Raw genomic sequence first — 17133 nt, 5'->3', positions numbered from 1 at the left:
GAAACGAAAGCGAAGTACAGGATGGGTAAATGAAAATATTTACAAATCCCTAAAATAGAACTACATATAAAGTAATATAAAAAAGTTAATAATTGAAACTCGCCCAATTTAAATAAATATAAAAATTGTAAATTTTAATTAGTATAATTTATTTTTTATTTATATGTATTTATATTTATTAAAAAAAAATTAACTATGACAGTACATGCATCTGGCAAGACCACTTAGTGTTTGATACAAATGAAACGAAACATAAATTTTTCGGAAATCTGCAGTCATTTTTACAATATTATAAATAGTTTTGCATATTTTTGGTGAAAAAATTAGATTGCAACCTTTTTAAGCATATTTTCTATTATTCCTTTATTACTGGAGATCGTAAGGAAAAATGGATTTCCAAAACAGAGCCGGCGGTAAAACCGGCAGCGGTGGTATCGCATCGTGGTCGGAAACTAATCGCGACCGCAAAGAGCGTCTTCGACAACTAGGTGAGAAAAACTTCCTTTTCCTTATGAATTAGTAATATATTTTACCCTTTTTTGTAGCCTTGGAAACAATCGACCTAAATAAGGATCCTTATTTTATGAAAAATCATTTGGGTTCTTATGAATGCAAACTTTGTCTTACACTTCATAATAATGAGGGCAGTTATTTGGCACATACACAGGGCAAAAAGCATCAAGAAAACTTGGCACGGCGTGCAGCTAAAGAAGCCAAGGAGGCTCCGTCAATGCTTGCGCCAGAAAAACCACGAGTTGAGCCGAAGAAATTTGTTAAAATTGGTCGCCCAGGTTATCGTGTGACCAAGCAACGTGAACCCAGCAATGGTCAGCAATCATTACTCTTCCAAATTGATTATCCCGAAATTACCGAAGGTATTATACCACGTCATCGCTTTATGTCTGCCTATGAACAAAAAATTGAACCACCCGATCGTAAATGGCAATATTTGCTTTTTGCTGCTGAACCTTATGAAACGATAGCGTTTAAGGTGCCGTCACGCGAAGTGGAAAAGACCGAGGGAAAGTTTTGGACTCATTGGAATCGTGATACGAAACAATTTTTTCTACAATTTTCTTTCAAATTTGAACCAAAAATCATCCCACCTCCTCCACCACAATTACATCGTGCTCTTGGTCCAGCTGGAGGTTTTCCGATGCCCGGACCGCCACGGCCACATCATATGTTCAATGGTGTGCCACCACCACCTCCGATGGGGGTGTTACCTGTTCCTCCGCCACCCATGTGAGAGGAGGGAAATACTCCCGTCAGCAGTGAGGGCTGACAACTAGGGAATTTGTAAAACAAGCATTTCGGGTTCTATTTTCAAATACAAACTATCAATGTGCATCTTGATGTTATTGCGGTTCAAAAAACACCAAGAAATGTAAGAATAACTAATTTCCAAACAAAAGTAAATTTATAGAGTTCATGTAACACTAATTGCTTTTTAAATATAATACAATAAACATTTTTAAAATTTAAATAAATTGTTTAATTCAAAACTTAATTTATAGGTTTGTTATGCCTAAATTGTATTTCAGTGCATTGAGTTGTAATTATAATAACATTAATCTATTTACGCTGTATTTCAAAAATTCCAACTCTCTCTTTAATATGTAGTTTTCGCATGGCGATTCGTTCGCGCATTTCAAGTTCTAGCATTCTTATTCTTTCCTGGCTCTCTAGTTCCCACTTTCGGAGCTCATGTTGCTTCATAAATTTTTCTTTTTCAAATTTGAATTTCTCAATTTTCAGTGCTAACTTTCTCTCTTTGAAATCACGATCGTCAGCAATATCTAATCTGCTGGTGTATGATTCATCCAATTCGCAGTAGCTCAAAGTCCTGTTACTGCTTTGTAATTCCTCAATATTGGTATTTTCAGGCACGATGGATTTATACGTTTCCGTATATGCCTGTTTGTGAGTCGTATCGCCCAATGAAGAATCTGACGTATTGTTAAAATTATGCAGGTATTTATTTGTCTGATCAGGTAAACTAAGGTCCTCTTCCAAATTTTCTACTTTTATTGTCGTACCAATAAAATTAGATGCTCCTTTGCTCTAAAAAAAAAACGGTCATATCTTCTTTGTGCGCTTATATATATAACGTGCACCTTACCTCAACTTGATCGATGTCACTATCACCAATACTAGAACTTAAAGTATCACGGGTACATATAATCTTTTCTTTAGAAATACTTATTTCAGCCGGTGAAGACAAGTCTGATAACTTGGGTGAACAGAAACCGGAAACTTCATTCAAATGCATTGGAATTCCGTGCTTTTGTTTTGATATCTCCTCAAAATCATCGAAAAAGTTGCACATTCTCATAACCAGAGCTACATTTGAAAAGTAAATATGTGTTTGAAACAACGGTTAATTTCCCTTCGACAACTAAAGCATACATCTTCTCCATTCACAACTTACCGCGTCTTCTTTCCTCACTCAACAACATTGCTTCAGATGAGCTTTGCCAATACTTCGTTTTTGTGTATAAAACACGCAAATTTCGCACTTTGCTGCGCACTAGCCTCCACTCAATTGCTATATTTGAATGCTGATAGAAGCGCTGGTAATACAACTGTGCAGTGGGTTTCTCAATCGGCAAGTTGTTACGCAGAAACTCTATTAGCTCCCGTTGTTCCTGTTCGCTCCATTTTCGAATGGGCCTTTTGCGCGTACGTTTTTGTCTCTTATTAAAAAACAATAATTAAATTGTGTTCATTTAAATCAAATTTCTTACATATTCAACTGCTGCAAATCTTTCCATTATCAAAAAATAAAAGTTCCTGAAATGATACTTCAAAGTTCCGACTTCTTGGAAAAAATTAACTTCTTCTTTACGGATGTAACACCAAATGCTTTATATTTTTATACACATCTGATAACAATACCAAATTATGTTTATCCGAAATATTGATGGAAATATATATGATAAAAAGGTTGGATGGCAAAATGTAAACAAACTCAAATACCATTCACAATAACTTGTTTGCGTAAACAAAAATTAAGGTTGCAATAATTTCAATCTAAGTAACAGCATTTACTGGCGGTCTAAACCCGTTTGAAATATTGGCGTATTTGATGTAACAAGCGAGAATGTCACTTGCTTTCAATTGTCATTTTTGTCTAAATTTCATTCTTACTACAAAATTAAGACAGATTTAGAAAGAATTTGTGAATATTTAAAATAATAAAATGGAGTTGCGCATCTAGGATATTTTAAAATTTATGATTTATACCTGCAATATGAATAACTCAAGCGGACACCTTTTTCGCTGTTACTTGAGAGATTTTCTATTCCCCTAAGCATGAGAAGCGCTCAGGCCAGAAAAATTCTTTCTTAACGACATTTTCCGAATAAGAAAATGTTGTTTTAAAATTCCCAGCCACCGAAACTGTGGCTCGCTTGTGAGAAAGAAGCGAAAGCAAACAAACCCTTAAACTATATTATATAGTTAAAACTTTCTACTATGTCCTTGGTCTTACATAATTACAGGGTGGGCCATATAGCGTTTGCTTTTTGAACCACCTTTTTCCAAAGTGGTGAGTCTTCTTCTTCTTCCGCGGTTACAGTAAATGGCGAGCGTTACCCGTCACATGCTCAACAAGTTTTTGTTGCCAAAAATTGAAGAGGATGGTTCATGACATTTGGTTTCAACAGGACGGTGCAACTTGTCACACTGCCAAAGTTGCACTCGAACTTTTAGCTACCGTTTTTGAATTCCGATATCAATTCGCCACCTCGGAGCTGTGATTTAAGCCCGTTGGACTATTTTTTGTGGGAAGCCGTTAAGAGTAAATGCTATGCGAACCATCTAGAGACGATTGATGCTTTAAAACACGAAATCGAAGTTGCCATTCATGAAATTGGAGCCCAAACAATCGAAAATGTGCTTAAAAATTGGGTTGATCGAATGGCCTACTGTAAAGCCAGTCGTGGCAGTCATTTGAACGATATTATTTTTCATTCATAAATAATATTATAAAATTCAAAATGAAAAAAAAAGTTTGAAAAAATATTGATTTGTTTTTTTTTATAGCTAATTCAAAAAGCAAATTTTACATGGCTCACCCTATATATGGACATATAATAGATATACAATTAACTGCAAATATAACGCAGTTCCAGAGGATTTGTTTAATTAAATATGAATTGAAAATATACACTAAATACACAGAATTAGCTTTATAAAATAGTATTTCAGAATGAAATCAATAGCAACGGCTGCAGCAGATACCTAGATTATTCAAGGAACAATCATGTAAAGTCGGTGGCAGTGTATTCATTTAGCATATGCTTACCATTTATTTTTCCCTAGTGTATTTCTACCACGAAAAAGCTCCTCATAAAAATATATACATATATCTGTCGTTCGGAGTCAGCTTCAAACTGTAGGTCCCTTCGCTTGTGGAGCAACATCAAGTCGAACGCCACAAATAGGAGGAGGAGCTCGGCCAAACACCCAAAACGGGTGTAAGCGCCAACTATATATATATATATATACTTCATTTTTCTAATTTTGTAATAATATTCACCAAACCATTAACAAGTAACTTGTAACAAATTTGGTTGTCAAAATCGAAATCACATAAAGTATCGATTTTCGGTAAGCGCCACCTTTTCTATTCTGTATACCGTGATCTACCGCATACCGTCCGGTCATTTCTGCCAACACCCTTTAACCAATTCTTTTTCATTCCTCTTTGTGTGTTTCAATCCACGGCACTGGCAGACATTTTTCAAAGTACACACACAGAAAACCAGAAAAGCAGAAAAGTTGAACGCATGCAGACGAGGGAAAAGTTTTAAATTTTCCAATTAAAAGTTCAATAATCGGCGAAAGTATTTAAATATAAATAGGCAGTGTAAATTTAATATTTTCTCAAACGTTTAAACAAAAGCAAGGTTGGTAGAAAATATTGACCACCGCAAGGATGTTACAAAAAAAAGTATACACGATTGTGCGTGCATTTGAGTTACCCTCAAATAACATTTAATGAAAACAAATTTGTTACAGCATTTTTATCAATAAATATACTGCGTTTCTGAATAAAATGAGTACGGTGGATACTAGTGGGGGAAGTGGTGGTGGAGTCGCTTCTGGGCCGGGCGGTAACAGTGTAGGGGGTGGTGGTGGAGTAGGAAGCGGCGGAGGCCCCGGTGGTGGTGGTAGCTCAAATACTGGAGCCCTAAGCTCATCAATGGCTAGTATGGGATCAACACAGCCACCAACAGGAGGTGAGTACAATTGCAAAAATATGTTGGAGGGAAGCAACAATAGAAACACAGTGAATTCGTTTTGTAAAAAATTCAGACATGGTTATAATTTAGTGCTCAATCGCTTATACATACTACGTGTATAGTTTACGGCCCTCCTTATTTTCTTTCGTATTGCAGTTTTTGTGTGTGCGTTTACTATTTTGCTTAAGTATTATTAATTTCTGCAACGAAATTCATTTTCCCATCATTCCTCTCCTATTCCAATGGCGTACCCGTTGCAGTGTTGTCGTGGCGTTCAAAATTTTGTGAGTGAAATTAAAGGTTTTGTGGTAATATGGTTTAATGTATTGTAGTAAAACAAGTTATATTAATTATGAAAATCAACTAGGGTAGATGCTTTCAAACAATGCCATTGCTGATTATAAGTCCTTTCAAGTTGAAGGTAAAAATAGATATACTTATATATAAAGTGAAATTGAAACATTAGTAGTTGCAATATCGTCTTAAATGGTAAATATTTCGAGTTTGCACATATTTTGTCATAACCTGTGATATGCCATACCTTGTGATTTATTAGCTTATCACTGTCATTGGACAAATATGTACCTACATGTATGTGCCAAATTATAAAAAAACAATAGATTTTCATGATTTTAAAAGCTAATTATTTTACGTGAAACTTTCATTGATTCGAAATTAATTTAATTTAATTATTATCAGCTTGAGAATCTTTGGAAAATACTAATTTTTTCACGATCCACGGTATTTAAAAGAATGAAAAACTTTCCTACCACGATATTTTATAATGATAAATTATGTGGCTATTGATAATAAACTATAATTCATGGTTCAATTTAAAAACTATAGGGGTTTATTAAGTAAGTTACGTGTATTTCTTGATAAAAGTTTCTGAGTCTATTTCCGTAATGATGTACTTGTATATCGTACTGTCTGTTTAGAATTCTTGTCTGTCGATAGTGTTGTGGTTACTTTTAGCGCCTCGCCGAGCAGTCTAAGAAAAATATCTTATAAAATCTAAAATAACTTTTACCGGGGTGTTCAGAACCAGTGCGGTAATATAACCTACGGTATTCAGTGAGTCGATAAACTTTCTAAGTATGAACTTACTTGCTTTCTCTTTCCCACTAACGTGACAAATTAGCTGAATCTCACTGAAATTTGAATATTTTTTAATAAATTTCCAAAGTCTCAAAAGAAAAATTGAGTACGTAGATGAATCTAAGGCCAAATTAATTGCCTGATGCAATCAAACTCCATTGTAACTTTATCAGGCTTTCCACTGCGATAATAAGTATTTGTTTATTCGGTATCCGTGAAATTTTACATCAATAAAAATACATGAAAGTGTAACCGAATACCGAATCGTAGCTATACCGAGGTCAGTCTGAAGATTCCTAATATTACTGACTGGCTCAAAAATTCAGTCCCGTGGCTTACAAAAACTCTACATATCGTTATCTTTGTTTTGCTTGTTTAATTATTTCACAGAAAAACATAAAGCCATAATTACCCATTTAATACAACCCAACATCCAACGACAAAACCAACAACAACACCAATCATCAGAGCAACCAACATTATTCGACACTCAATCGCCAACAACAACAACTTTAACGACATCAACAATCGCAACATCAAATCACCAACGACCAAGAACAAACCTCCCCAATTTACCTAAACCCCATATAATAACATCAGTTTTGAACCCAATACCAAATCCACCTACCCATCCCCCTGTTCATACCACACACTTGCCAACCACAGTTTTTCATAATTATGCACAAAATCAAGGTCATTTATACAAACGAAGCCATCATTTGCATGCCTCTGTGCATTTTAATAAGTTGTCAAATATCCATCCATGTTATTTTAATCCAGTTGCAGCTAAAATTTCACACGTCAAGACAACACTGGATGGCAATCTAGTAAATACCAGCTCGGCCGGTGGCAGCAATATACAAATCGGTAGTGGCACCGTAAGTGGTGTTAGCACTATAATGACTAGTAGTGTTTCAACAACTGGAGCCATTAAAATGACTACAGCTGGAGGAGCAATTGCCACTTCTATAGGAGGCACGCCAATTGCCTTAAATGTAGCACAATCACCAACAGCTATACGTACCATTGGTGCTGGCGGTCAATCGACGCAAGTGCGTGTTGTTGTGCCTACCAATATCATACCCATCAAACAATTCGACGGTGCTGCAGGTGTCGGTCGTACCCAGATTACCGCTATACCAGCCGGCGTTTCGGGTGCCACTTCACGCACTGTTTCCAATACATCTATAACAGTAACAAGGCCATTAACTCAAACCACATACTTTCCACGTGCAGGCGTAAATGCTACTCAAATGGCAGCAGTGGGCGCGGGACAAAGGCTTGTAACACCAATTCGTACAGGCCCGAACCCTGGTTCTATGAGCGCTGGTGCCACTGTTACGGGGCTTACAACAGCTGGCGGATTTGTACGGGGCACTGCTGCTACTTTGAATCGTAATACATCATCACCGGCGACATCGGTTATATCTCCAGCGACCAGCACGACTTGGATGCAAACCAACACGGGCGGACAAGTGCAACTAATAAGGGCTATACCACAACAAACACAAAAACGAATTATCACTGCGCAAGGTATGACTACAACTTCTGGCTCCTACAACAGCAGCAATATTGGAGGTGGTATGGGTGCAGCGGTGAGTGGCACTGTTGTTGCTGCCACCCCACCGACGGTGGTGCAGACGGGTAGTGGCGGTCAAACGCAAACCCAACCAGGTCAGGGGGGGCAATGTAAGTAAAAGTAATTTCCGCTTATATACCTATAATAGGATTAATTTTTTTCCTTAAAATTATAGCTACCATACAAACAGTTTCCTCATCTGTAGTGTCGCATAGCCAGGCGCAATCACAGCAGCAACAAACTTATGTTGCCACCTTAGCCACCGTTTTACCACCGCGCCAACACCAAGCCACACTTGTTTACTCGTCAAATGTAGCAGCCACTTCACAACCACTCGCACAGCAACCTCAACAATTTAATCCAACAGTAGCAGCCGGCCAACGTCTTGCCGTTGCCACACAACTCTCTGCTGCAGCTGCGCCGGTTACCGGCACAGCATCGCGCCAAATACGTCCGATACCACTACCAAAATCCTTCTCTGCTGCCAAGCTGAATACGACCAGTATTAGCATACGCGCACCAAATATAACATCCACACTTCAACCAGTTGGTGGCGGCGGTGGAACTATAGTTGCGTCGAGCAATACGGCTTCTACCAATTCAGCACGGAACACCACAATGAGTGGTGTAGCAACAGGTGTTGGTGGCAACGTCATACCAACAGCAAATTTGCCTACTACACGAATAATACAATTGCAGCAGCCAGGCGGCGCTACGCAGCCTATCATCGGTGCAACTGGACGTATATCGGGTAACGTCATGTACCAGCCAATCATTGTCAACAAAGGTAAGTGTGTGGTGAAATTGTATATTTTTAATTAAAATATTTACATAATATTTTGAAATTATGAAACATTAGTGCAGGAGTCAGAAGACATTAGCTCATTATTACTTCGATTACATTGCGTGTATGTGCGCGTCTATGCTTAAAGAGAAATTTGCCATCACAGATATTTGTGGATAGTTGAGTTAAAAAAATATACATAAGTATTGAAATAAAGAAAAAAAATGTTTGTGACAATATACTTTCTTTGTCACAGTACTAGGGATCCTTGGGCGACTGTAACGGGAACTTGCTAAAGTGTCAAAAGTTACATTACGTTGCCCAAGTGTCCAGCTGATAGTTCAAAGAGGTAACCCTCCATATAATGATGTGTATGTATGTTAACGCTTCAAACGCAACTGTACGCCCGCAAAAACTGCGTGTTCATATACATCTGTAAACACAATAATAGCAGCGTCACATATAGCAAAGTTTTTAACAAATAATAAATGTTTTTATTTTTTTATAAAAGTTTATTTCATATTACAACAAAATTAAAAAAATCAACAAGTTTTCTTTAAAATTTCAAGCTTTTTAGCAAGATTAATATATAATAAACCGTAGCCGAATAAGTTGGTGCGTGACTACCATTCAGAAATACGTAGGTTAGAATCTGCGTGGATGAACATCAAATAAGAGAAAAGATTTTTACGTAGGTTAGAATCTGCGTGGATGAACATCAAATAAGAGAAAAGATTTTTACTAATAGCGGTTGCCCTTCGGCAGGCAACCCTCCTCATAAAAACCCTCTATTTGTGAAACAACATCAAGACGCACGCATTAAATTCTGGGTATGCGAATTTAATTTTTAATTTTTGGGACGGACTAAAAATCACAGTTATCTTGAAGTTACAAATCGGAAACGTTGTCCGAATTCTGAAATTTGTTTCGTAACAGTTATTTTTTCCGTTGCCAATAGGAGTTATTTCTCATTGCTTTTATTTTTTAGGTTGCTTGATAAAAGTTAAAGCCAGAACAAGAAATAAAATTTAAAAAAATCAACGCGATTTTCGAGCCATTAAAACATGCAACCTAATTTTTGTTTTTTAATTGTGTGCAAAGTTTGAAACTTTGAGTTTTGTGATTTTCGTACGGAGGTATATATTTGTATAAAAAATTTAATTCATTAGTTAAAACTTTGCAATATGTCGCACTGCTATTATTGGGAACGCAGGTGTAAATAAGTATTTACATATTAAAGCTAAACGTATTCTATAACAGAAATTTATGTGTGTGTGTCTCTCAGTCGATACTCGTCATAGCGATAAGACTATGCGCTTCAGTCAGTTGTTCGGTCCAAATGTTAGCGCCTGACCCAAGTACAGGCGATAGGCGGTCGCGCGGTGCTACAATTAAGTATGTGTAATTCAGATAAAGTTACTGAATCAGCGTTAATCGTGATATACTATATTTGCCAAGCTCAGCTAATGTGTGCTGTGATTGTTCGCACTTTCAACGAAAGAAATCCACAACTCAATTCAATAGCAACGAATAAAAAAGTTTATATTATCTTTCATAACTATTTGTATAATAGATAAAAAAATTTGAAATATGTTTTAAAAATTTTATTAACAGTGTCTGGTTTACGCCAACCGGTTTCGATGACCGCCAAACCTTCGCTTACTATCACCCCATTCGCTTTGGGTAAGTTGCCCGCTGGCGCGGGTGGCAGTGCTACACAAGTGGGCGTTAATTTGGCTCAGCAGCAAAACGTTACCACCAGCATACAATCGTCGTTAGGTGGGGGCGGCAGTTTAAGCGCAAGTGCCGGCGGCAGTGGTGGCAATAGTTCACCCGCCTTATCTGCAAATACGCCCACCTCAATCGGCGGTGGTGTTACGAGTCTATCTACCGCGCAACTTGTGAATGTTTCGCAGGCAGCAGCTGCCGCTGCGGCTGGACAACTGTTAACCACACAAAATATCGTTTCGTCAACAACTGGAGGTGGCACTACAGTACTGCCCCTGGCCATAGCGACTCGTGGCAATGCGCCTGGCAACATAATCACTGGCGCTATCACACCGCTCAAAAATGCCAGCGCAATAACGGTAGGCAAAGTTATGGCTGCCGCCAATGCGGCGAGCCTAGAGAGCAGCACCAGTGGCATGAGCGGCGCTAGTATTATTACAAGTAATGCCGGACCACCGACAAGCGTTTACATACATCAAGCGGTGTCGGGCCAGCGTACGCATGGACCAAACGTCAGCGTAAGCGGCACCAATTTAAATGCACCTTTGTCATCATCAAGCAACAACACTACTGTGCTCACATCCTCAGGTGGGGTAGGGAATATACCGACCTCAGCGGGTGCTTTTCTGCCACCTGGTGGCACCATTTACTATGAATCTGTACCCGCCAGTTCTGTGCAAGTGTCAACCGGTGTGCTCTCACTCACCACCTCAACTGTAACCAGCAGCACTTTGCCACCAACACAGAATCAATTAGCGAACGCAGCACCGGCTACGAATCTAGCCATCTCGTCGTTGCCATTTGCCGCATCAGCAGTTTCGCACGCTGGTAACTCAACGGCCACCTTCACCGTAGTGCCATCAACAGGCGGACGATCCATTGGGCAACTGCAGATACCAGTCTCTAGCGCAGCGGGCACACAAATTCAATCAGTGCCCCTGCGTTTTAGCGCGCAATTGACATCAGCAGCGCAAAGCGGCGGCAATGCCAACTCCTCCAATGCACTGTCCGCCGATGCAATTTCCGTGTCACAAGCCACACAGCAGCTGTTGCAGCAAAGTGGAGTTACTGGTGGCCAACAGCTAATTATACCAGCTTCGGCAGCGGCATCGGCACATCAAGTCGCCAGCGGCGCTACCACAGCCACGCAGGGTCAGCATGTTGTCATACCACTGCAGACATCGATCAAAGTAACCGGGGGCAGTGCAGGGTCAGCTGTTGTTTCCAATTTTCTACGTAAACGTGATGTGGAAGGTTCACCTCTACGGGTTGCCAAAAACCTGGCGCCAACATTGATATCGATGAGCGGTGGTAGTGGCACAATTTTAACGAGTGCTGCCGCTTCGCCAGCAGCCTCTTCGGTGGGCAGCTCGTTCAGCATTACCTCTGTGGCACCCTTGTCGACTTCCTCGATGACCTCAATTCAAACCACCACAGCATCTGCACTCACAACAGAAGCATTGAACAAAAAGGATCGCGCACAGGCAGCGGCGACTGGCAGTGTTATTGGGTTGCAAAGAGTAGCACGTGGCGAGTCGCCAGGCTCGTCGGATGGCTCCACAACTGTGTCGGCGAATTCTTCACCCGGTGTAGAGCAGCAAATGCAGGATGGCAATATGATGATGATTAATCATATGCCACATGGTACGAACGAGTCCACACACTTTAATCCCATAAATGAGGTGAGTGAGGCCATCTAAAAGTGATGAAATACATATTTATTTAACCACTTCCTTCCAGATGTATTCGAACCATCATGGCAATGTTAATATGCATCATAATGTGCTTATGAGCGGCGGAAGCGGAACTCCCATCAGCTCACGAAATTCTTCTCTGGATCATCATCAGCAATTGCACGCACCTGTAGTCTCGAACGTTGCGCGCCTCAATGGTGGTCCAATTGAATGTTCAACGCGCAAGAAATCCAGGCGTTCAACGTAAATATATACAAAATTGTTCTTCATTGCGATTCAAATAAATTTATTTGCGATTTTTCAATTTCTCTTTCTTGCCACACAGAAATGATAGTCAACTTTCGAGTCATAGCCAAGGCTCACTCTCTCTCCCACCACCATCATCAACTGGGGTTGCTGTTAGTCATATGAATAATAACAACAATAACAACTATGAACTGTCTGCTGCAACCACCAACGTCGGCATAATGTTAGCGCCTGTACACAGCTCAATGGCACCTGACAGTACTGGCAGTTCTATACCACATCAATATGATGATAATAACACAAACGCAAATGCTATAGCTTCCAGTTCAGCACATAACTATACCAGCAATCATAAAAATAATAACCTGCCTGCCACCACAGGCAATAAGGAGAATGCCAAACCAGTGGAGTTCATACTACGACGGCCGCGCAATTTTACGCTGTTAAATGTAAGTGAATGCAACTGATTTTAAAGATTTACTAGTAATTAATTTCATTGTTTTCATAGGCGTACAAACAAAACTGGAAGGCGGCCAACAATCATTTTCAACGCTACACTGATGTGAAACCGCGTGAAGAACGCCGCCCAACCGTTATTGATTTGGCCAATCAGTCGAATGTAATGGGTAAAATTAATGGTTGGAAAATCTATCATTTAAGCTCCCAAATGGAGGATTTGGTAAATGAATATTTATGTAAAATACGCTTGATTCAATAAAAACTCTTGAATTGCTATACCTTTCAGTGTGAGAATGAATCAAATGGATACGACCAACTCAGTAATATGTTGAAACAAATGGAAACTCATGAAAAGAATCCGGAAATTGAGCGGATAAACGAATTGCTGAAGGTAATATTACACAACTAATAGAAGATAAGATACGTTATTAATACCTTCCGTTTTAGGGTAACATACAGCGCAGCAAAATTATTGTCGATGGCATTAATGATGCACAAAATCAAATGATGAAAATTTTCGAACATAAATCGCACATATCGGACATATTACATCGGTGCGCATCTAAGCGTAATTTTAAGAAGCGTGAAAAATTTTAAAAAGCGTGGTCAGCATTTGTATGAGATATTAATGTTCTAGAGAAATCTTAAATTTTAATGCAATAGATTAATTATTAAGTTATATACTATGTAGTTGTACATACATACATTTGTACACATATAAATATACTATATAGATGTACAAACATTTGTACACATATAGCAATTTTATTTAAAAAAAAAATCATAGCATTGGAAACTAAGCGTGTCTTTTGTTCTAAGAAAGCATAAATTTGTATGTAATAACATTTTGTCCCTGTTTTTATTTCATCAAACAATTTACTATTTTCAGAAAACAAAGATCACGTCACTTTTGTATAGATAATAAAATTGATTGTGTTTAATTTTGTTTCATTCTGCAATCTTAGAGTTAAAGTTAAGATTTAACCGTATATTCACATAAAATTACAATTATAAGTTACTGAGCTTTTATTAAATAAATATGTGGCTTTAATTATAAGAATTATAATTGCACATAATTTTTAAAGAATATGTGGGGGCCTGCAATTTATGTAATTATAATTTGTCTCTATTGTAAATAAAAAAATAGGTAAAGTTTCAACTACAGGAACGAAACTGTTAGGGCCGCACTTATCTATAAGTTGGAAAGAATATAGAGCTAAATAAATGTTAAAATTTTGATTTTTTGATCAAATATCAGCGACATTTTTACTTAATTAGAGATTTAGAGAAGGCTGGATAAAAATCATTGACAGGCGGGGAAAGCCGATTTAAAAAAGAGGTAGGAATTGTCAACTTCAAACTACTTATTTGCATGTCGCTCGATATTTAGGAAGAATGAGAAGCGGGAAAGGCCCAGGTGGGCTCTTTCTACCACAACAATACGGATGTATTTCATCTATATCTCCCAATTTCAGAAGAATTCGCCATTTTAAGGAGTTTTTTGTTCAACAACAACGATGAAGTACTGTTAAAAAACACCACTGCGGCGGTCTTTTCTACTTAACCGGAACGACCCGTTTTATAGCTGGCAAAGGACTGAAATCTCAGCTACATTCCCTGCATATGTATGGAGAATGTTTATGCTACTACACCAACAACCAGTTGGGTGTATAAGTTTTTATCTAGGGAGAGCGACCCATTAGATTATAGCTCACGACAGTCGGTTCTACGTTACCGAAACGACCCGGATTTATATCCGGCCAAGGACTGTCACTCCAGCAGCATTCACCGTATGTAAGTATGGGGAATGTTTATGCTGCTAGAACAACAACATTATAGTTCATTTCATTTCTAAATAGATAGCAATTATTATTTCAATTCCTTATTTCGAAAAAAAAAATATTTTGGTAAAATTTAAAAAGCGATTCCAACTACAGAATGGTGTGAAATGGGACTTATCAGTTTATTTCAAATAAAAGGTAAGTACTCTAGTCTTAAACGTAACTTAACGAACTAAAGCTACAATTAGTGGTGCCGTAGCCGCCAGAATACAGAATTTGTCTATTAGTCATGCCGTAGCCATAAACAGTTGCTATTACAATGGCATTTTGTCATAAAAACATGGATAATGTCCCACTAAGTCAATTAAATTTCCGGCGTTCACAGTGATGCTCATATCTTTGCTTAGAAGAGCTGATTGCTGTGTTCCGGTAATAGCTAAGCTTAAAAGCAACCTGCGAAATGGGAGACATATATAAATGACTGCCCGAGCCTTTACAAACTTAGATAACTGTTTTGTATTCTTTAGTGACGTAAATTACGTAAATTGAGCGCGGTGAGAGAATCATGCTACCACATAATTAATTTCTTTTTTATTCAATAGCCTGCAAAAGAGTGTTTGTGATATTAATTTTTTGCATACATTTATTTGATGTAGCATATTTGACGTTTGCGCAGAAAACACTTTCAAAATGTTGAGAGAGGAAGTTGGATGTGAGAAAAGGTAAGCCATTTTAAGAGAAATATACTTTCTGCCTTATGACTCATTTGCAGGATTTCATAGGAAGGAGTACAAAATATTGTCTAACGGGTGACTTCATCTGTCTTGCAGAGTGAATTTTTTCAGTACCAGTTTTTGGAAATTGTATTTGCATTTTTGTTAATTATCATATCGGTATTTTTTTTCGATTTAAAGTTTTTTTTTGAAACATCATTAAGAATATTCATTTAAACGTCACTGTGAGAGCTGTTTTTCGAGCATTTATTTGAATAAAAGTTCATATAAGTTTTTAAAATTTTCTGAGATGTAATAATTTCATTATAAAGGGTGGTTAAATTTCAAGGGCCGATGTTGAATGCGAACCACACCTAAACGCCAACGACACCGTTGGACTTCTTTCTTTGGGGTTATTTGAAAGAAAAGGTGTACGTCGATAAGCCAGCAACAATTCAAGAGCTAAAGGATGAGATAATTCAGCACATTAACGGCATAGAACCTCAATTATGCCTCAGCGTCATCGAAAATTTGGACCATCGGATGGAGGTGTGCCGCCGAGGCCGCAGCGGCCATTTGCCCGATATTTTGTTCGATAAGTAATTGAGCCATACCAATATTATCATAATAAAGAGAAATTACAATAATTTCCTAAAACAATTGTATTTGATATAAAATCAACACCGGCGTTGAAACTTAACCACCCTTTATAAAGCACTAAACCCTAAAGTCGAATAAGTCAAAAACGCTGAGTTGAAAAAGAAATTTAATGTGAAGACCGGGGACTTCCATTACGAAACCTTAAATATTTTAGTGAATATTTTAACATATTTATCTTAAAATGGATGGTCATATCATATTTGACAATTTGCAAATACGTTTGTTTGCATTTTTGAACGCGTATAATACTAAAATGGAAATTTCGCTAACACTAGACGAAATTTGTGAGCAAAGAAAAGATAGATTTTCTTTAAATTTAAGAAAAAGAAGGCTATTGAAGTCAAAGAGAAAAATGTTTAGTACAAATGTTTGTCTTTAAAAAGAAAAATACCTAAAAACAAATCGTTTATTAAAACAATAAAGTCGTTTCCCGAGGACCTTTTCTATTCCCATTTCCGAATGAATTGGGCCACTTTTAAAGTAAGGTTTTATAAGTTTTATGAAAATTAATAATTTATAGTTTCACTTTAACAATTTGCTGTTGGCGGAGTCATTGAGTGCCTTGTACCATAAACTTCGTCGAAGTCCTCAAAATACCTCCAGGATGTAGCTTCTTTACCGGAAGAATTATTTCTTTTCTTAATGCGCTTGTACGTTACCAAGAGATTTAAGCATTTTCTCTGCGCTGTGGTGCTGTCCAGTCTTATATTGGGATTTACATTTTTCACTTTGGTCACAACTTTCTTCCACAATACATTTTTTTTCCTTCTATCCGATTTAAACTCGTCCTCCATATTCAACCGTACTCTCAGCAATAACTGTGTCTCCGCATTACTGAGATTTTCACTAAAAATATAAAAATAATAATTTATACAATTATTATTAACATAATTTAACTAAATTTCAATACAAAAATTCAAATAAAACAGTTTTGCTTACTTTTCATCAGACATCGTAGTTAAATGCAGTAAACAATTTTTTGATAGAAATTATGAGTGACAACTGATAGAATTGTTGTCTTTTTGAACGCTTGATTATTGCAGTGCTGCAATATTGGCATTTCTGAACGTTGCGCTGTGTACAGAATACAGAAGGCAAATATGCCACATTATTTTTCGCAATTTGAGCAACCGACGAATCCA

The 17133-nt window shown here is 37.7% G+C and overlaps 4 protein-coding genes across 7 annotated transcripts; 2 read left to right on the top strand and 2 right to left on the bottom strand.

Annotated features, from left to right (window-relative positions):
- The first annotated feature begins 243 nt into the window (after nt 1-243).
- On the top strand, nt 244-1458 carry LOC129242290 (splicing factor 3A subunit 2). The gene is made up of 2 exons (XM_054878859.1): nt 244-488; nt 546-1458. The coding sequence occupies exons 1-2, from the start codon at nt 389-391 to the stop codon at nt 1247-1249; spliced, it is 804 nt and encodes a 267-aa protein (XP_054734834.1). The 5' UTR covers nt 244-388; the 3' UTR covers nt 1250-1458.
- Nucleotides 1459-1523: 65 nt separating this feature from the next.
- On the bottom strand, nt 1524-2947 carry LOC129242289 (uncharacterized). The gene is made up of 4 exons (XM_054878858.1): nt 2748-2947; nt 2432-2696; nt 2123-2343; nt 1524-2064 (listed from the first exon to the last, which is right to left on the bottom strand). Exons 1-4 carry the CDS (start codon nt 2772-2774, stop codon nt 1576-1578), a joined length of 1002 nt encoding a protein of 333 aa, XP_054734833.1. The 5' UTR covers nt 2775-2947; the 3' UTR covers nt 1524-1575.
- Nucleotides 2948-4668: 1721 nt separating this feature from the next.
- Nucleotides 4669-13870, top strand: LOC129240542 (mucin-19). Of its 4 annotated transcripts, none has more exons than XM_054876405.1 (10): nt 4669-4957; nt 5026-5246; nt 6738-8036; nt 8102-8713; nt 10325-12120; nt 12179-12375; nt 12458-12827; nt 12887-13057; nt 13124-13228; nt 13285-13870. In XM_054876405.1, exons 2-10 carry the CDS (start codon nt 5063-5065, stop codon nt 13432-13434), a joined length of 4884 nt encoding a protein of 1627 aa, XP_054732380.1. In that variant the 5' UTR covers nt 4669-4957; nt 5026-5062; the 3' UTR covers nt 13435-13870. The 4 variants fall into 4 exon arrangements, with proteins under 4 accessions (XP_054732380.1, XP_054732379.1, XP_054732378.1 ...); XM_054876404.1 differs by having other exon boundaries at nt 4670-4913; XM_054876403.1 differs by having other exon boundaries at nt 4670-4969.
- A 2430-nt stretch (nt 13871-16300) lies between these two features.
- Nucleotides 16301-17031, bottom strand: LOC129243112 (uncharacterized). The gene is made up of 2 exons (XM_054880247.1): nt 16931-17031; nt 16301-16837 (listed from the first exon to the last, which is right to left on the bottom strand). Exons 1-2 carry the CDS (start codon nt 16942-16944, stop codon nt 16519-16521), a joined length of 333 nt encoding a protein of 110 aa, XP_054736222.1. The 5' UTR covers nt 16945-17031; the 3' UTR covers nt 16301-16518.
- Nucleotides 17032-17133: the final 102 nt, after the last annotated feature.

The sequence above is a fragment of the Anastrepha obliqua genome, chromosome 3 (genome assembly GCF_027943255.1).
Source record: "Anastrepha obliqua isolate idAnaObli1 chromosome 3, idAnaObli1_1.0, whole genome shotgun sequence".
Lineage (NCBI taxonomy): Eukaryota > Metazoa > Arthropoda > Insecta > Diptera > Tephritidae > Anastrepha > Anastrepha obliqua.
Note: the sequence above shows the minus strand (reverse complement) of the source record. Positions and strands in the feature narration are given on the sequence as shown.